Genomic DNA, 20,278 nt, shown 5'->3' on the forward strand with positions numbered 1-20,278 from the left:
GCCGCTCCATGGCTGTCAGCCAGCAGGTGGAGGTGTTGTGCTGTGCTCCCTCTTATTGTGACACAGAGGTGGCTGAGGAGGCACAAAGACAGAGGAATATGAGGCAAAGAAATTAAGTGACTTCATTTCACTTTAATGCTTCTGCTGATAAAATGAACTCTCTTCTCTTACCTCAGCCCCGTGTTCAACAGCGTGCTGGCATCCAGTGCAAGATTGGCCTGCTGATGAATGAAGGCATGTGTTGTTTGTGCCAGTTTCAGCAGCAGAGCCCGGCCTGTTCCTTCTACCTCCGGGTCCATGGCCTTCCCGAGGTGAACATATAGCTCAGCCACGGTCTTCATAGCTTCACATGCCACTGCCGAGCGCAGGTTTTTCACCTGTATAGAAAGAATGGACACCGTCGGTCAAGACTGCAGCGTGCGCATTCACAGGCACACATTGGCAAATGAAAGTAAAACACAAAGATGGAAACAGAGATGGCAAGAGGAAACTGTGTACAATACCTCCTCAATGAGAACCAGACACACTTGGCGGAGTTCGGTCTTCAGGGTCTCTGAGTGGTGCTGTGCCAGAGCTCGGATGGTTTTCAAGCCCTCAACTTTTTTCATCCTGTATGTTTATGTGACAAGAAGGAATGAACTGCACTGTACAACACTTCAGTAACAACAATGACATCTCTACCCCCCCTGCAAGTTAAACTGCTACTGCAAAAGTCAAATTACCAGTCGTCTGAGGACAGCAGCTTGAAGCTGAGGGACAGGCCCTCCACAGGCCTGGCCAATGGCTGCAGCTCAGCCTCCGTAGGACTTGCAGTCTGGATGCAGTCAAGCGCTGTCCTCTTGCCTGGAAAACCACAAAATAATATTTGGTCAGCTTCATTTCATTCAAAACACTGTTAGCATAGTCACTAAAAAACTATAAGAAACACACGAATGAAAGCTGAAGTCCACAGCTTGTACTAATATTATTCAGGATGGCTTAGATGAGCTTACCTGCTCCACTGACAGGCTGCGCAGGACGCAGGACTGTCCCGGCTTGAGTTCCTCTTCTTTTTGGTAGAACTGTGGGAGGTGTTGGGGCCAGAGGCTTCACCGCAGCGGTCCTCTTGGCCGCCGCTGGGGGTTGAAGGACAAAGTCGAGCTGGAATCGCTGCAGCCTTTCAGTCACAGCCTGGATGTGACCTTGAGCCGTTTGGAGCCTGCATCCATCGGCAACCTCCTTTTCTGTTGAGATCAAACACAAAAGAGGTGACACCTAAACTTCTGCTCGAGTTAAGACTTAAAGACAGGTGTTGGATTTGTTGGATTTGAACTTCTGTTTGAGTAACTTTTGCTCAAACCTGCAATCACAGCCTTTTGAACAATGAATCTAAATATTTCTACCTTTTCTTAAATACGTACACCTTTTGAGGGAACCAGTGGGATTGGTTATTGGGTTGAATTTTAGGTAAATCTGTATGAACACATCTAGAATATTCAGATGGATTGATAATGCAGGAATAAAAAAAATGCTATCTTTGCATATTTCACTCAGTAAACATCAACATGCAACTTCAATGAACAGCTGGAACAAGCTGATAAATAAGAATTCAAGGATTCATTAATTAGTTATCAACTGTTAAATAATCGGCTAGCTATTTTGATAATGGATTGATTGATTGAGTACATTTTTAAGGGGAAAAAAACTAGAACTTCTCTGATTCCAGCTTCTTAAATGTGAATATTTTCAGGTTTCTTTACTTCTCTATGACAGTGACTCATGACAGGTGTCCTTGTCATGGATTTCTTATAGCTGTCAAGTGTATTTCTTTGCTTTGATATTACCATGTTTCTGCTTTTTTGAACAGGTTCCTTTTGTGCCATTGCTTCACATTTTCAGCACCATGGATCATGGATTCACTGTGCAGTGTGGATGACAGTCGGTATGTGAACAATATGAAACATTTGGTCAGCGTGCATGAATGTCATTAAAGTTAAAAAGTTAAAAAAAGTTAAAGTTAAAAAAACAAAACAAAAAAACCTCATCACAGTCATAACCTCTAACCTCTATTTTGTTCTTGTTTTCTGTCAAATTGAATGTCTTGGAAAGTGTGTTTTGAAATTTCAACAATAGAAAGCCAAAAACCTCAATGTATTTGTATTACTTCCTATTATCACATAAAATGGGACATTTTTTGTGACATGCACGTGAAATAAACATGGCATTTAGTTTTGGATAGGCAAGATTTCCTTTCTATTTTATCTATACATACGTACATACGTACGTATTCGTATGAAAATAATAACTGCCACTCTCATTGGACACGTAATGTCTCCTCTCCATCCTTTTTATCTGTTTTGTCGTTTGTATTTCTTTCAAATATTTTTATGTATTTAAAATCCTTGTGAGAACTTTGTTAACCCACACATATGTTTTATTGAAGAAATTTTGAAAATCAAATAAATAAAAATAATACCACTTTGTTTCCGTCACGTTATAGGAACTTATGAAAGGCGTCTTTGTTTAAGAGGGACCCGTTTAACTTGCGCACTGTGTGTATCCATGCTGTAATCAGGGGGCGGGTAGCTGGGGCGTTTAACGAAACGAACTTTTTTCAAAACTTCAGAAATTACTGAAGCAGTTGTGCTGAAAATTGTTCACTATTCCAAAGCACTTCTTTTAGGGACCCTGAAGAAAACGAGAATAAACATTTCAAGAGGATTATCCTGAAAGAATGGATTTGATCCATTCAATAGTTAAAACGGCGACATCTTTTGGTCTCATCCTCTGTACTGCATTTGAGTGCAACGTCACTGTAAACAATGTTACGTCACTACCTTTAGCCAATCAGTGACTCGCGTTGGAGAGGACGCGCATTGTTCAAAAACGAAACGCAGTCCGGTAAAAATATATCAGGTCGGGATCGGGGTGCTTAGAAATTCAGGAGAAGCAATAGGTTAGCGTTAGCTGGTTACGGGTTCCTCTGACACAATTTCAACTAATTTTCGTTTTAACCAAGTAGTTGAGTTTTGGAGATTTATTAATCGGCGCACTCATCGCACTGTCGATATTCGAGGTGAGTTAAATTAACCTTTTCTGTTAACTGGGTCATTCGATGCTGAACAACAAACAGCTAGTTATGATACAGCTGTAAGTATAAATGTTGACTGAATTGACAGAAAGCTTTTTTATCCAATTAGCCAACAACAACGACCTCGGCATTGTGTTAGTTTGGTGAATCTGACCACTAGATTTTCAAAATGTCAGACAATGGACGGCGCTTCTCGTGCACGTTCAAACAGTTCCTTACAGACGCACGCACTCATACTGCAACAGGTTTTAAATTAACGAGCAGGTTCGATAACATGAACGAGAATTTAAAAGGAGACACTGACTGTCTTTGTAAAGTTGACTTAAGCTGTTAAACATCTTTAATGTTACACTAACATTAACTGCTCGGACAGCTGATTCGTGTTTCTCTGAGTAAAAGTTGCCATTGTTAGTGTAACTTTGAAAGCAACGTCCTATTTGTAAAAACGTTTAAGGTCTAATAACTTCTTGCTTCTTTTTAGAAGTATAGATTTGAAATATAAAGCCTAATAATGTCAGTGCCCCTTCAAACTGTTATGTCCTCAAGTTAAATTCAAATTTGACTCTTCAGTGTCAGCTGAGCTTCAGTCACGCACTGTTGCTCTTGTCCAAAATTAGCTTAAAGGCTAAGTTATCAAGTCAAGTCAAGTCAAGTCAAGTGATCATATTTAAAAAAAATGAAGAACTGCAGGAGGTGTGGCCTCAGGACTGAGCTCTGTGTCGTGCAGAGGGCCAGAGGACAGCGAGGACACTGACCACAGCTCAGGATGGTATCTGAGCTCAGCTGCCCAGAGCAGCTCCTGTCAGGCTCCCTGTGCTTCTGCTGGAAAGACGGGGTGTCAGGTGGAGCTTTGACAGTCACCTGTGGCCCTTTGAGATTTCCGGATAATTAATCTGACCCAACCTAAGCAGACACATAGAGTCTCATTTTGAGCAGGAAAAGCAGTTTTATTACCTTACCCATCATGTGACCTTTTCAGGCCTGCTTAAACATTATTTCACTGTGTCACTGAATTTCAATGACATTGTTCTGCTGCACCCTTATACCTGTACTAAACTTGTCAGGACAGGTGATGGTTTGAAATCACTTTCCTGTTTGACTTGTTTCTGTTTGGCTTTGAAAGTCAAAGCAGGCTTCATTCAGTTTCTGTGCATTTCTCACCTTTTCTCACTGCTCAGCCTTATTTTAACTAATCCTCTCAAAACGTGCGCTGCAGCCTGAAGACTGCACAATGCATTTATCTGTTTATATTGAATGCAGGTAAATTCTGACCCTGAGCTTATATGCAAATGGACCTTACAGAGTGGTGTTTACATGCATTTCCTTGCTCACATTTGACATTTGTTGCAATTACATCATATATTTTATTTCATACCCATGACGTTTTGTCCTCTTTCAACAGGTAAGCATGGCGCTGTCTTTGTCCTCCCCGTGTGCAGGCTATGATGAGGATGAGGAAATGGCTGTGTTTGAGTCTACAGCAGCAGAGCATGGAGGGATGGCCAGACCATGTCTGACTGAGATCTCTGTCATCTCACCTGGCCTAGACACCCGGCCATTTGCCACAGACCCGGTGAGAGTCAGAGGATTTGGCTACTTGGCTTGTTTGATGGTTCATGAAATCAATTCTTCTATGTCACCAACAAGGCAAGAAAGATGTTTTTTAATTTCTGTTTCTAGAAACGAGCAGTGAAACCTGCAGTGGTGAAACAAAGAAGCTGTGATGAAGGGAACTCCGAAAAGGTGAAGGTTTTTCTGCGCATCCGGCCTCTGACCGAGACCGAGAGAAGCAGGGGAGAAGAACAGGTACGACTATGAAGTCAACATTACAACCACTGGCACTTCTGGGTGTTTCTTTTTGTTTCTTCTCGTTAGTACACATGCATGAATTTCTTTCAGTACACTTGTACTCTAAAATGTGGCCTCATTGTCACTCTTTTTTTAGGGCTGTGTGGTTGTCCAAGATGATGAGACTCTGCTGCTCAAAGCTCCAAAAGAATCTCAAAACATGAGGACAGCAGAGAGGGGCATCACCCAGAGCATGCACAAGTTCAGCTTCTCGAAGGTAAGATTGTCACATCACCTGCTGCACATATACATGCTTATGATTGGTTGTCAACCAGCAGTGGTGTTGGCTGCAGGCTGACCTGAGTGAAGGTGAATAATAGCTCTAAACAGGTTGTCTATTTCTAGGGCTGCAAATAATGCTGCTAAATATGGGCTAATGGGTGTGCATACAGTAGAAACCAATGCTATTAATAAACAGTGAGGATGCTGAGGTAAAACACTCCTTAATACTTCTAATAAATGGCCAGTGATGTTTTTTCTCTATCCGTCCTTCATAGATATTTGGAGCAGAGACCACACAGCAGCAGTTTTATGAGTGCACAATGAAGCAGATGGTGAAAGATGTGCTTCAAGGAGAAAACAGACTCCTCTACACTTACGGTGTCACCAATTCTGGAAAGACTTACACTATTCAGGGTGAGATTTTTACTTGTGCTCGTATTTCTCCAGTATAAAGCCCAGATTTGTTTGTGATGTTGGTGTTTGCAGCTCCATAAATCTTGAATGTCAAACTTTGACCCGCAGGCAGTGGTCGAGAGGCGGGCCTCCTGCCCCGGGCTTTAGTGTCTCTGTTCAGGAAACTGCAGGGTCGTCTCTATGGTGCCATGGACCTGAAGCCTGTCATGTATCAGGATGTGAGGCATCTTGATGCCCATGAGGTCAGGGTGGAGGAAATCCGCAGGAACTCTCTCCTCAAAGAGGTAAACAGAAGAACAACTTTTAAAAGTCCTGCGTGAAAAAAAAATGCAAGTTTGTTGTTATTACATTGTGCTCCAGTGTCTATTGCTGCCAGATGTATGTCAGTAATATACTTTTGTATGTTTCTGTTACTGCAGTGTGTCAGTTTCTGTAACTCACTCATCCTGAACTCAGACAAGAATTCCATCTAGTTCAGTGCCAACCAACCTGTACCGGGCTGAGTTTTTCTTATGTTTTAAGACTGAAAAATTGTAACTACAATCGATGATATGGCTGACACTTTGTCAAGTTTCCTGTGTCTCTCCCACATGTTTTTAAGAAAGTGCCAAAAAACTAAAATTCTATCTCCAAACATCCCTAAAAATGACAGTCTCAAAGCCGTTGCGTGGCCATTTCATTTTAATCGCAAGTCTCAAGTGTAAGCTTTTACATATTTCGATTTGTTTCATATTCATTTGGCTGATCTGAGTGGCCACACTGCTCATAAGGAATTCACGTATCTTCCTGTACACAAATATGAGGTGACGTGCTCTCATTTGTTACAGGACGACAATCCAAGTTCCCGTCAAGGTGGTACCACTACAATCTGGGACAGTGGGATCGGAGGACTCTCCTCTACAAGTAACATCGCCACCCAGCTTGAAGGTGAGGAGGACTTTATGAGTCCTGCATTGGACAGCAATATAGGCAAATATGGCAAAAAAAGGCCGTCAAAGACCTATTGATTATGCTCCTGAGCAAATTCCCACACCACATATTTTAAAGTAAGTGTAAAGACCAGTGACAGATGGCACAGTATAAGCTCGTGTAAACATACCAAATTCAATTCCATGTATAGAACACATCCACTTTCATTCATACATACTAAACTGAATCTTGCCTCCATTAAATTTATATCATTACCGCCTTTGTAAAAGCCCTTAAAAAGTCATACATAGATTTCCAACTGTCTCTCTCTGCAGACACTGACAGTGTTTGTCTGGAGCCTGACAGCCTTTCACACAGCGGAGACGATCTGGAGGATGGGGTGCAGTTTTCCATCTGGGTGTCCTTCTATGAGATCTACAATGAGTTCCTGTATGACCTGCTGGATGCTTCACCCTCACTGCAGCCCAGAAAAAGAGTCACTCTGCGCCTCAGTGACGACAAGCAAGGCAACCCCTATGTGAAAGGTAACCGGAAGTAATGTTCACAGAGCATTCAGCTGTTTAATTAGTGTGTATCAGTTTTCTCCTGAAGTTTAAGCCCACTTTACAGAGTGTCTCATCTGATGTTACACATCATTAAGCAGGAAATGATGTCAGAGACTGTAGACTGCTTCTTTTGCACAATACCTGCAGTGTTTCCAGGTTCAAATTGGTACGAATGCTTCACCACTTCATGAGAAACGCTGCAATAAATGATGAAAACCACTTTAAAATCTTTGCAGCGACACAGAAAGCTGCTGTTTTTGCTGCTGCTGCTTCTCCTGTTAGTGTCATTTTTTAGCTTCTTCCTCTTGTTCGGTCAGACCTCACCTGGATCCAGGTCCGCAGCGCTGAGGAAGCTTGGAGGATTCTGAGGGCTGGACGTCGTAACCAGAGCTTTGCCAGCACTCACCTCAACCAAAACTCCAGCCGCAGGTAGAAGCACGTTTAACTTTTGCCTTTCAAGGCCTTATTTTGATTTGGTTATGTATGTTTGTTTGACTCAGATTTATTGCACCTCTGATCATAAATCCATCACCCACGCAGCCACAGCATTTTCTCTGTCCGCGTCCTGCACGTCCGCCCAGAGGCAGAGTCATCCCCGGCCATGCACATCAGCGAGTAAGTTAACGTCTTGTTACTTAAATTTCAGTTTTGGTTCATTTAGATTTCTATGTATCATGGGTTTGTGATAAAAGTGATAAAACAGGGTTGTGTTTTGTGTCTTCTTTTTAGACTGACTGTGTGTGATCTGGCTGGCTCTGAACGCTGCAAGGAGCAGCGTAATGGTGAGAGGATGAAGGAGGCCAACAACATCAACACCTCCCTTTTAACACTGGGACGCTGCATTGCTACTCTGAGGCACAACCAGAACAACAAGTGCGTGTTTGAGCTGATAGTTTGGATTATTTTAAGTGGCGCTGTAAGAGGTACAACAGTCAGTGTATTACCTACACACGATCAAAGCGGCGGTAAACCAGCAACTGCTGTGCCCTATCAGACAAAAGAAAGGCCAGTTTGATGGCACAGTGAAAATATTTTAGATGAAGCAGACACTTATGTTTTCAGGTGTTCTCTATTTTCATGTTGACTTCTGCAATAATTGCATTATTGTTCCACATCAAAGCAACTATATTGATATCGCACATTTCACACACTGAGCCTTCACTCACGGGACATATTTTCTTATTATAAGATGCTGGAACGAGTTGTTGGAGAAAGAGCTGCATTTAAAAAAAGACTTTCTAAAAAATCCATAGGTCACGACCTCCTCAAGTGGTGCCCTTCAGGGACAGCAAACTGACCCGAGTCCTGCAGGGTTTCTTTTGTGGCCGAGGAACCTCCAGCATGGTGGTCAACATCAATCTCTGTGCCTCCATCTATGACGAGACCCTCCAGGCCCTCAAATTCTCCGCGATTGCTACCCAGGTGAGAAACAATACTCTTTTACTCTACTAACTCATGATCTTTGGTGGGACAGATTTATTCTTGCATGTAGAGATAAGAGCAACAAAGAAATGATAAAAGATGACTCGTGTCGTTTCAGCTGGTCCATGGCCCGTCCACAAAGACCCGAGTGGCTTACATCCTCTCTTTACTGCGCGAGCCCGCAGCCAATGGTAATGAAAGCACAGTGATTGAAGAAGAAGAGGATGAGAGTGATGTTGAAGACGGAGATATCACCTTGTTAAATACTGAGGTAACGTCCTCTGCCACCACATGTGAGATCTTTACCGTTTCCATTAAGGCTTGGATTGGATTGGATTGCATTGCATTGGGGGTGTTTTGCATATTTAGATATGTGGCTTTATCGCCTAGATGATGCATTTTAAGAAGAAATAAAACCAGTTGAAGGTTGCTGGAAGCACTTTTTATAAACCAGCATTTCAAATATCCAGTGTCTTAACGGCTGACTGTGCGTTATTAAGACTCTGCTGCAGGCCATCGACATCCTGAAGAAAGAGGTGCTGCGCCAGCGGGAAGAGAAAGAGGTTCTTGAGGCAAATGTGAGAGAGCAGGTGGTTTCTGAGATGATGGAGGTCATCTCTGAGATGCAAGATGGCTTCAGGTGTGTGAGCGTGCTTTGTTTTTAACTCGGCCGCATTTAGGGTGGATAGAATTTGCTCGCAATTGTTCAGTGAATTAATTTAAGAAGATAAATGGACAAATCATTTCCATTCCTTTCTGTATTTTTATTTTCTCAAAGAAGTTCCATTAATCAGGGGAGTTTCAACATTATATTGACTTACAGGACTTTGAATGCACGCAGATTCTGAGTTGCTTTCTTGCCCTGTAGTGACACCTTGGAGGCAGAGAGGACTCGAATTGAAGAGAGGTACGAAGACAAGATCACTAACTTGCAAAAACATTTGAAGAAGTTCTACAGCCAGGAGCTGAAGGTGAGCGTGACAGCATCAGCCTTCAGTGCACAGATGAGATCATCATTTGACATCTTGTGCATCAAGTGTCCAGAATGAAGTCATACTTGAATTTCGATGCTATGATTTTCACTCAAGCATTTTTTCCCTTAGGAGCGAGATCAGGAAATTGAAGCTTTATCTGCTGCCCTTGAAAAAAGGAAGGAAGCTGAATTGGCCCCCATGTCGGCACCACAGGGAGAGGCTGAGGGGCCTCGGCGGTCTCAGCGCCTCACTGTGCAAACAGAAATTGGCAGACTGCAAGCTGAACTTAACCAGTGTCGCACTGAGCTGTTCACCAAGTCGCAGGGTAAGTCACAAGGCGACTGAAACGCTGCTGATCACGTGTTGATGGTAAAATATTGTTCATCGCAGTTGACCGTCTTGTTCTGCTTCCCTGCGCAGAGCTGACAAAGCTGAAGCTGCAGCTGGAGGTCCCAGGGTCGACTGGCAGCCTTACCAGTGCTGTTGACCGCAAGCTGGATGAGGGTCAGCGGGTCAGTACTGCTGTACCATATGAAGTACACCGAGGCTCTGCCGCACGCGATTCTCCTCATCCTCACACTAAAATTGTGACTTTTTCTATCAGAACCTGCGTCAGCTGCGCCTGGATCTGCAGCGGCTCGGGGCGGACCTGCAGTGTGCCGGACGAGCCTGCTGCCACAACACAGGAGGGGAGAAGCTGCGGCAGGCGTTAGCAGCTGCAGATGAGACACTAGGCAAACAGGTACAACCATGTATAGTTTGATATGATGTCATTTATAGGATTTTTATAAGGTGAGCTTTTCTATAAACTATTTAAAAGGGTGTCAGCTGAGACAATTTGTATAAAATGCTGCACAGACAATAAATGTCATGGTATGGGAAAGCTGGCTCATTTCAATAATGCACCTCTCGAGTTAAACTTAATTATTTTGTCTGTGAAAGTTTTTGTCAAGCTATGTAATTAAGAGACATCAGACTTCAGCTAAGTTCATTCATTCCTCATTATTAGGTGGATAAGACCCTTTTTTAATTGCTTATAAAAAAGTCTACTGCAGAGGTGAAGTGGCATTAGCTGAAGCTCAGCTGAAAATGTATTGAACCAAATCAAGATCCCAGCATACAGATAGGCTCGCTAGTACCTCTGCAGAAAGTTCAGTTTGGGCACAGTTCTGACAGTAATTGTTTGTCTTCTCACTTTGATGCTGATTACAGATGCTCTAACGTGTGAGAAGCATCTGCTTGTAGTGCGATTTTCAGTGCGATTCTCACCTTAGTTTCCTTTTCTCTCTTCACTAACAATCTTGACGCACAGCTAGCTTTTAAACTAAATATAGGATTCTAATATCTGCACCAGGTGGTAACTAGAAAAGCACGTTCAAGAAGTTTCATTTGGCCTCACTTTTCTCTTTTACCCAACCTCCCACCTTCACCTTCACCTCCCTCTGCGGCCTCGTCTAACCCCTCTGACTGACTTCTCCTTAGGACCAGATCCTGGTGGAGCTTCAGAATGGCCTGATGCTTGTAAAAGCTGACTTAAGGCGGAAAGCAGAGACCCTGGCCCAGATAGAGGCTGCACAGCCACAGCTGCCCATCTCAGGTCCTCATACCTCCACCACAACAGGTTCCTGCAAGAAGAGGGGCTGTGGGGCCGCTGCACCAAGTGACACTGAGAACCGGCCTCCGCAGAAACGGCCCTTTTTCCAGTCTGTGTTCTCAACACGTACCCCAACCCGTAAATACAACACTCGCGCCGACGAATCAAACATTACCCCTTACTCACGGATCTTGCGCTCTCGCCAGCAGTCTCCACCTTGCAGCCCTGCGCCCACCCCTCGTAGTCTGAGGGGGAAGTATTGAACTCCTCGGAGCTTCAGTGGGAGTGTTTTCTTTTTGATATTATGCAAAAACAGTTCTATTTGCTGGTAACTTTATAGAGTTTTATATCGTTTTTTTATATATAGACTCTTTGCAGTGCAGTTAAATCACTGTTATTAATGCCAAATTGTTGTGACGTTAATGCCAGTAAAACAGTTGTGCTTTAATAGGGTTGCAGTATACCGCTAAGAGAATTGAGGTGTTCTTGTAAAGCTTCTCAGTGGCTGATAGTTAAGGACTGTGTGGTAAGAGTAGTGCATGTGTGTACAGTAATTAACCTTTCCTCTTCCACGTCTTGGCTTCCAGATTTGCACAATAAAACCCATTAAAATTTGTTAAGGCCCGCCTCTGAGACTTAATCATATTCCGAGGTGACTCTGAGTCTCTCCGTTGGCCCCTGCACGGTATGACCAAAGAAGTCCAAAGTGAGAGGGGACAAGGGACCACCAAACAACCATGATGAGGCAGGTTTTATGAAACCTGGAGCCAGCAGCCTACAGTTCCTTGTTGGCCTTCAGCATCAACCAATCAGGAACCAGCAACACTAAAACAACACAGGTCCTGGGCTGTCACAGAGCAGTCTAGTTACTAAGGCTGAAAAAAAGTATTTTATTCATATTTCAAAACATTTCGCTGTGTTAATAACTACATTCACTTCACTGCAGTGTTTTCACATCCATTAAAGGAAAGAAGAGAGAAAAAAAGTCCTTGCAGAGCAGATATGCTTTATTTAAACTAATCACATACCAGCGATGATGAGGCACGACTCATGGCTGCAAGTCAAAACACAGTGTGTTTGTGTGCTGTCGTTCTACATGTGTGTATGTAAATAGTTCCAAGGTGTCCCTTCTTTTTACACTGCTGAGCGAGCACTGAATTGTACAAAAGCTGCATGTGTATTTAAAAAGCTATTCAAAAACCTTATTCCATTCACTGTGCTGTGTAAATCGGGCGAACCCCAGCACTTGCCGCTTTAATTGTTTTCACATTTGCAGCACAGAACTTGTCTGATCCTAGACAAAAGCGATCAGGACTGCACATTTTACAAACAAATTCAGTTTTAATGGGATTACCAAGTCTATGGGTTGGAAGCAGTAAATCCTTCCAACGCCATCTTTTGTCAAAGACAAACCCCCAAGCAGTGTCATGTCACAGGACACACAAATGGTCCATTTTGAAACCAGTGAATAGAAGTGTGGCTGTCAGGGTGTAAAGGAGATGAGGTTCAGCGGAGAGACCCTCCTGACGGGAGTGTTGTTGTTGGAGAGCGGAGCGAACAGATCTGCCGATGGCGTCTCAATCTGATCTCTGACCTGTGAGATCTGCCTCAACAGAGCCTTTCCCTCTTCGCGAGCCTGCGAGCAGAGCGACCACGACACCAGTTAGTGTGTTACAACAACTGCTTACAGTCCACTACAGCAACTAGTACACGGCGCTCGGACTATGCAAGTATACTTACGTCATTGTAGTCACAACAGCGCTGAGCACAGAGGGACGCCTCGTCATAGAGCTTGTTCTTGAAATAGTACTGACCCAGGTACCGCAGGGCTGTGCTCACCTCAGCGTGCTCCAGCTGTTCCTGTGATGACGAGGTTTTATTTGAAATAGATCTCTTCTGAACAAATGGCCAAAATTGTATGCTTGTTGTATTAATATTTGCCTTAATTGTGGCTTCACCCCAAATGACAGATCCATTAAAATGCTTACCCCACAAGAGAAAATGTCTTGGATGTAAAGCATGTAACACTGAGCGGCATCATCAGACTCATTCAGCTGTTCATGCAGCCTGACAAAGGAATAAGCAGAATTCACATTTAGCCCCAATTTCATGTTGGCGTATGACAACGGAACAAAGCTGCAGATCTGAGCTTTATTTTATGCTCAAATGCTATTTGATATTTGGAATTGTACTTCCTCAGTCGACTCAGACACTTACTTTGCCAGTTTGAGAAGAGCCATTTTCTCCACATCTCCAACAGAGTATGCCCTCCAGTAACACTAGACAAAAACAGAATGTCAAGTCAAGAATAAGCCAGGGAGCTTTGTGAATTCATGACACAAAACTGCCTTCACTGACAGTTTGAACAAACGTACCTTTTTGGCCTCAACTTGCTGTGACAGTTTTTCATAGCTTTCACCCAGCGCGACCAACATGCGTGAGTCATTGGGCCTGCAAAAATGCATGTATGTCTGAGCTTTGCATATTTTAGTGCATATTTGCTTCAGAATATTTTTTATTCTCAGAGGCACTTGCGTAAAACACCTTATTTTCCTCCATACCTGAGCTGGTGAGCCTTCCGGTAATAGTACAAACAGTAAAAAGGCATCTTGAGGATCTCATACGTTTGACCAAGGCCATACCAGGCACGGTAGTCCCGCTTGTTCACTTCGATAGCATGTCTGATACAAAGAATAACATAAAAGCCATAAAAACAAGGACACAACACTGGCAACAACAAAACAAGCTGCTATGAATCATCCACCCTGCTGTCAAAGGTCTGAAAATAAACCTGTAGGCCTGGATGGCAGCCGAGGTGTTCTTCATTTCCATGTATTCGTGGCCCATGAGGGTCCAAGCGCCGAGGCAGCGAGGGTTCAGTTTGAGGGCCCGCTGGAAGTACAGAGCTGCCTTCTCATGCTGAGAGCGTAAACTGTAATAGTTACCTGTTGATGAGACACAACTTATTTTACACATTACCGCAATTCAAAATAATGGCTCAAAAATGTTGTCGGACCAGCTGACCAAGCAATATTTTGTACTTTTATTGATGAATTGCAAACGATTTATGAAGCGCAATGATACATTTCATATATTCATCAACTAATTGTTACCACTGGAAGCTTCTTCTGATCAGGTCAGCTCGACACTCACCGATAACGCAGCACGTCTCCACTCTGTACTTGTCGATCTCCACCAGGTTGTGGGCCAAGTAGCTCAACTCTGGCTTCATGCTCTGTGGAGGCGTTCATTAGCATCAGTATAAATTGTCATTTACACCTCTAACCTCCATGTGAAGAGTTAGGGAACAAGCCAAAAACACACTTCTAGGTGAATCAATGAGGCATCAGATCACATGTGGAGAACTCACTTTGACATAGAGCAGGTTGGAGAATGTGTCCATGTTGTCAATGCGATACGGATCCTGCTCCCTCAACTCATTGAACAGAGCCAAGGCTTGGTCGATATCTGAAATGAAAAGAGGCAGTGTTGTAACACTAAAACTGTCCCTGTTACATTCTTCAGACAGGCAAAATCTGTACTGAAGAACGATAAAAAAAAACAAACCTCTGATGTTGTGGTAAGCTACGGCAATCTGTGAGATGATGTAGGTGCTCTTAGAGAAGCCGGCCTCGATCAGGTTCTGGTACTTCTGCAATGCTTCTTTGATCATCTGCAGCTCTGTGTACATGTGGGCCATGAAGAAGTCTTTAATCCAGCAGTCTGGCAGAGACAGTGACTTCAGCTGGGGAGAAAGACCAAGAGACCAAGACAGACTCATTTCAGTGCCTAGAATTATCTCAGGTGGAGTTTTTCTTCCTCAAATTTCTTTGCATTTATTGAATATAAAAAAGTTAATGTTTTGTTTTCTGAGGTATCAAGATGTTAAAAAGTCAACCGGCTGTCCTATAAGTATTGACTTCAGGTGTAAATGGTTATTGATAGACCAATGCTGTCCAGAGTTTGTCTGCGTGTACACACAAAGGTAGTTACCATTTCAATGTTAGTAACAAGGTTACTGAGCTCCAGCCAGGCTCCCCAGTGAAGAGGGAGTGCGTGAATTGCCTCAACAAACACCTCCACCGCCTCCTTCAGCAGATCCAGCTTTCGTAGCACCACCCCATACCTGCGCTCACACACACACACACACACACACACACACACACACACACACACACACACACACACACACACACACACACACACACACACACACACACACACACACACACACACACACACAGAGAGTTTGTGATCAGTCAACTGCAGAATCTGAGAAAAGTGTGTCCACTTCAGAGGAAAAGTTCTTACAGGTACAGGGTGAACCCGTCCAACTCCCCTGCAATGTGTTTCTTGCTGAGCTCCACCCTCAGTTCTCGCAATGCTTCATTGCGCACCTGACCCTTCTCCAGAGGACCTGGAACCACAGAAAAACACCAAAAGGTTCAGTGTTAAAAAGGCAATTTAAGTCACATCAGTACTCTTAAAAAGAACAAAATAAACAAGACCCCTCACCCAGACTGTCCACTGTCTCATCGTCCTTCTTTTTCTCGCCTGACTGAAGACAAAGAGGCAAACTTTTAAATTGGTTCACAAGCATTAAAGTGTAAGTAATCTTGTCATGAAACTAAAATCAAGGATCAATGGATGTGGGCAGAATCTTACCAGATAGCGAGAATACATGTAGAGGAAATAAGCTTTCAGACTGCAGCAGCCTTTCAGAAAGTAAGCTGCACGGTCATACTCTTTCAGGTCAAAGTAGGATTTGGCCAGTGTGAGTGCATCCAGGTCTTGTGCATCTTCCTGTGTTTGGCACAGACACACAGACAATGACAAAGTCATCCTAATTATCTTCATCAAGTCATCCTCAATCTCAGTGAAAAACACAAAAGGGCTTTCATAAGGTAATAACTGTGCAGCTGCCTCTGAACTCATGGTTAACAGTCAGTTTCGCGCTCTACACACAAACTGTCAGCAGGGGGCAGTATAACGTTTCCTTTTCTGAGAGAAGGACACAATGGATGAACATTAAACGTCAAACCACACTTCAGATGAAAGGATGATGTGCTGCAACTTTGCACCTCATATTATTGATTTCTTCCTTGTGTCGGACAGTTGAGTCTTAATAACCTTTGCTAATGCCTACAGTCAGCAGCTGTTAGTTGTCAACTGTCAAATCAAACACCAAATATTTTGACAATCAGTTCACTGGTTTGAGTGAAAAGTCAAAATGATCTGATTCCAGCTTCTTATATGTGACTGTATCCTGGTTTCTTTACTTCCCTCAGACAGTAAAATAAATATCTTTGGGTTGTGGACAAAACAAGACATTTGAGGACATCATCTTAGGCTTTGGGGAACACTGATGGACGTTTTCACCATTTTCCAACCTTTTATAGACCAAACAACTAATGGATAAATCGAGAAATTGATCTACACATTAAAACAAAATGAAAATAATGGGTAGTTGCAGCCCAACTGTACATATGTGATACTGACAGACAGTACGAAATAAAGTACAAAAATACTTAAAGGAGAAACGGAGGGACACTGGGTGGTTGGTAGTTAAAAACTATGTAATGAAAACAAACTCAAGTGAGGAGAGCCTCAGGCCTGGCGGTGTACAGACCTCAGTAAAAGGAGGTGACGAGGGTAGTTCATCCTTGGGAAGCGGGTCCAAAGCAAACGCCAGTTCAGAAGCCCTAAAAAGGTAAACACAGAAAGCGTGTGACATAAACGTGCCATTGATAAGAGGCGGGAGCATTTCTAGGATTAGTTTTTTCAGATTTCTTCTTGCGGGAAGCAACAACACAACAAAAATGTTTGGTTTTTAATCCAACTTTGTCCATTATAGACTTTTGTTCATGGACAGGAACTGACAGTAACTACAAATTGAGCCCAGTAATGGTTGAAAAATAAACACTACACTGCAAATACTTTGATAGTGTAAGCTGAAGTAACCATCTAACGACGCTCTTAGCTGAAATATAACATTAATGGTGTTACATATGTAATGTTTTCAGTGAACAGCTTTAGCAAAATTGTCTTAATAAGACTTGTCAAAAGCACTGCTAACGTAGCTAACCGACCGACAACTGGTGTTAACGCTGTTACCGTGGAAACAGAGCAGAAAGACAGGAAGTTAATGGTACGTTAGTCAAGGTCAATCTCACCACTTTGCGCTGTGTAAAAGTCCTCTTTCTTTACATAGCGATATCACTGATATTAGCTGCTTCTTGATCTGTACCAGGTCCCCAAACTCACTACAGAGAGCCGCCATTTTCATATTTTACCGAGCAAGTACGCTATTGGTGCTAGTTCTGAAGGGGTAGTCCCGCCTATCAATAATGACATCACTTCCTCTTCTTTCTTACTTCCAAAATAAAAGAATAATTTTGTCTTGTCATAAAAATACATTGTAATCTTCACCAGATCTAGTCAACCCTGGTACATATCGCCTTTACATACTACACTGCTTTGTATCACACCCACATGTTTGTAGCCTGATGACACTCAATGTAAGTTGTAGGTGTATTTTTAATTATACTTTATATTAACTACCATTAAACAATGTTTTCAAGCAAAGGCTATGATGAAGAACAAAATCAACAAATCCAAATATAAAAATCATAAAATCAGAATATAGATTGTGTCCTACAAATTAATTAGGTATGCACCAGTTTATATATCTATCTTCAGGGCCTAACAACAAATTTGTTCTGTAATAATCATGTTATATACAATAAATTAGTATACACACCGGTCTTGGAATCCAATATAATAACAGCAGTAGCAGCAGCAGTACTTCATGTGTTTTCTTTACCTGCAATCATTTACTGGATAAAGACATCATCAGGACTTTTCATTCTATATTTAGCCTTTGTCTGAGACCAACATTAGCCGGGGGCTTATGGCTCTGTTAGCCCTGAGCTTACAGTCCTTTCTCACTCAAAACTTCAAATGTGTGATATCCTCACCATTAGCCCACAGCTTTACCCTGCTATGAAGCAGGGTTAAGCCCTGACTTATAAAAGGTCATAGCCAAAAGTTACTAATGTGAACTGAAGTTTGAGTAAGGCAAAGGGGTGTTCCTTGCCCAATCAAATCATTGTGATGTTGCTGCAGTGAGTCCAAGCAAAGTGATATGAGTATTGTGATGATGGACATTGTGGATACATAACCTTGGGACTGAGCTCTAGGCTTTCTGTACACTAGGGTTCAGGCTAGTGTGAAAAGTCTTTGGATGTTGTTTTGGAGCTGGTACAACAAATACACCAACCCCCTTTTCTTACCCAATGCAGTTCATTCCAGTATATTCATGTCACCATGTACATATATGGCATTTGCGCAGCAACAGCCTGGCTTCCAGTCTTTAAATGCTTGTTGGTGACCCCTATAATGTCCCTGCTGCTATTTACAGTAACACAAATCCTTAGCCTATTTCCAGACCTGTCTTTGTTGAGCTTGTGCTGCTGAATGGTTAGACTACAAAACCTGCCCGCATGGCTCTTTGAAAGATAGGGTGAGGCGATCTACTGTACAGATGAGAAGAAGTTTAAAAGACAAAGCGTCCACATCCACTGCCATTCAAATCTGAGTCTTTGTCATTTAAAAGGCTTTAAAAGCATTGCCACGAAATATCATGTAATCATTGAACATTTCTTATACCAGAATATACCTTGCTGGTGCAAATATTTCATAACTATCCAATCTTCTTAAGGACTATTAATGACAAAAGCCATTAAGCCATTATGTGCTATGGTTGAATAGTTCAGATAAAAAGATGTCACATGATGTCAAGGCAGTCATTTTCTGCATTTACTTTCATGGAAACAGCAGTTACGTATTCAATCAATATCTAACTCACTGGTGAGTTTTTAAAGAGCAGGAACATTATGATTGTTTCTCGTGCCACAGTCGATTGCCTGCCCAGCTCCTGTCACTGTTCTCTGCGCTCGATCCTGCTTCACTGGTGCAGAGCTGACATGACTCATCATGTTCTTGCCCATCAAAATCAGCAGCACCACTGGCTTTGGGATTTCCACCACACTGCACTGAAGTACACGCACGGCTTCTTTATGTGATAATACTTTTTTTCCCCCGCTTGGTATAACATAATATTAACAACCATCATTAAATGAATATGGAGCGAGGTTCACTTTGGAGTGTTCATCCAGAAGTTCAATGACACTAAGACAGATTGGACCAGCCATGAAGGGACCACTAATATCTTCAGCTGATGCAAAAGTTCAGCTGTTGTAAGCGAGAGAAACTCTAAATCTACCCCCTCCAAAGGGTTAAATGTATGTAATGACAATTCTTCAGGACCAGCATGCACTGTTGAAACAGTAGACAAACAGGTGTTCACACACTGTGATAGCACTTAAACCCACATGACAACTGCCAAATGCAACTTTGATCATGGAGAAGGCTCATTCTTCAAGTATTGTTTGTGCGAGATGTTTGCCTTGTTAAGTTTGGACCAGACATGCATCATCTCTTTCATACGCACAGCGACCACAGACAGCACAAAGCATCCTTTGATCATGCACCTCATACAGGCTGATGTCCACTGTTTCCTTACCCATCAACAGAGAAAAGTAAAATGAATGCAAGTGGGCAAAACGGGATCGATAAACTCATGCTCTCCTCTTCATTATCATCTATGAAACCTGATTAGGTAAAAAAAATTGGGTTTGGTATTTGTATTAAACATAAACTTAACCATATGAGAATAAAAAACATGCACAACTTCCTCAGCCCATTCATGAGAGGAAACTATATCTACTTGCATAATATTGATGAATATTCTTTAGCCAATTTCTTAGTTCCACAAGCCCTTTCCTTACCAGTTTCCATCCATCCACCAGATGTCATCAGACTGGCCACACCTGTTCCCGCCTCACCTGCTCTGCAGTAACCTGGCCACCTCCTCACCTGCATCTCATTTCCTCACCAGCCCTGCAGACACTCAACGAGCCCATTTCCACTCACACTCTGCCACTTCAGCCTTGTGGCATTTTTACTTTGTGCTTTTGTGGTCACGCAGCTGTTGTCTGCCTGCCTGCAAACCATTCTTTCAATAAATCACTGAAGTCATCTGCTGCCTCCTCCGCCTGTGTTTGGGTCCAGCCCTTGTTGCCTTGCATAATCTCCAATGCAGCAGAAACAGATTTTAAAACCCTGTTTTTTTAGGTTAAACAAAGTGAGCAGAGAGCTTATGCAGTGAACAGATGTTTGACAAAGGGGGTCAGATTGT

The 20,278-nt window shown here is 42.7% G+C and overlaps 2 protein-coding genes across 2 annotated transcripts; one reads left to right on the forward strand and one right to left on the reverse strand.

The window, feature by feature from the left end:
• Positions 1–2,917: 2,917 nt before the first annotated feature.
• kif20a (kinesin family member 20A) lies at positions 2,918–11,311 on the forward strand. The gene is made up of 19 exons (XM_070982907.1): positions 2,918–3,055; positions 4,473–4,643; positions 4,751–4,876; positions 5,016–5,135; positions 5,416–5,554; positions 5,663–5,838; positions 6,382–6,481; positions 6,799–7,008; positions 7,347–7,458; positions 7,570–7,644; positions 7,759–7,902; positions 8,283–8,451; positions 8,570–8,722; positions 8,952–9,091; positions 9,320–9,422; positions 9,555–9,750; positions 9,846–9,937; positions 10,030–10,167; positions 10,908–11,311. Exons 2-19 carry the CDS (start codon positions 4,479–4,481, stop codon positions 11,280–11,282), a joined length of 2,733 nt encoding a protein of 910 aa, XP_070839008.1. The 5' UTR covers positions 2,918–3,055; positions 4,473–4,478; the 3' UTR covers positions 11,283–11,311.
• Positions 11,312–12,008: 697 nt separating this feature from the next.
• Positions 12,009–17,321, reverse strand: cdc23 (CDC23 (cell division cycle 23, yeast, homolog)). The gene is made up of 16 exons (XM_070982926.1): positions 17,193–17,321; positions 16,649–16,721; positions 15,685–15,822; positions 15,535–15,577; positions 15,331–15,436; positions 15,013–15,145; positions 14,587–14,764; positions 14,390–14,487; positions 14,173–14,254; positions 13,811–13,964; positions 13,581–13,700; positions 13,395–13,470; positions 13,237–13,298; positions 13,008–13,086; positions 12,760–12,879; positions 12,009–12,655 (listed from the first exon to the last, which is right to left on the reverse strand). Exons 1-16 carry the CDS (start codon positions 17,303–17,305, stop codon positions 12,503–12,505), a joined length of 1,728 nt encoding a protein of 575 aa, XP_070839027.1. The 5' UTR covers positions 17,306–17,321; the 3' UTR covers positions 12,009–12,502.
• Between the last annotated feature and the right edge of the window lie 2,957 nt (positions 17,322–20,278).

This window comes from Chaetodon trifascialis, chromosome 16, assembly GCF_039877785.1.
Source record: "Chaetodon trifascialis isolate fChaTrf1 chromosome 16, fChaTrf1.hap1, whole genome shotgun sequence".
NCBI classification, from domain to species: domain Eukaryota; kingdom Metazoa; phylum Chordata; class Actinopteri; order Chaetodontiformes; family Chaetodontidae; genus Chaetodon; species Chaetodon trifascialis.

Bases quoted from the DNA above. Each gene is read 5' to 3' on its own strand.
- kif20a (XM_070982907.1), top strand. From the start codon at position 4,479: ATGGCGCTGTCTTTGTCCTCCCCGTGTGCAGGCTATGATGAGGATGAG. The intron at 4,877-5,015 runs GTACGACTATGA...CTCTTTTTTTAG, and splicing joins GAAGCAGGGGAGAAGAACAG to GGCTGTGTGGTTGTCCAAGA. The intron at 5,555-5,662 runs GTGAGATTTTTA...TTTGACCCGCAG, and splicing joins AAAGACTTACACTATTCAGG to GCAGTGGTCGAGAGGCGGGC.
- cdc23 (XM_070982926.1), bottom strand. From the start codon at position 17,305: ATGAAAATGGCGGCTCTCTGTAGTGAGTTTGGGGACCTGGTACAGATC. The intron at 16,722-17,192 runs GTGAGATTGACC...TTACCTTTTTAG, and splicing joins CTTTTACACAGCGCAAAGTG to GGCTTCTGAACTGGCGTTTG. The intron at 14,488-14,586 runs GTTTGTTTTTTT...TTTTCATTTCAG, and splicing joins AGCTTACCACAACATCAGAG to ATATCGACCAAGCCTTGGCT.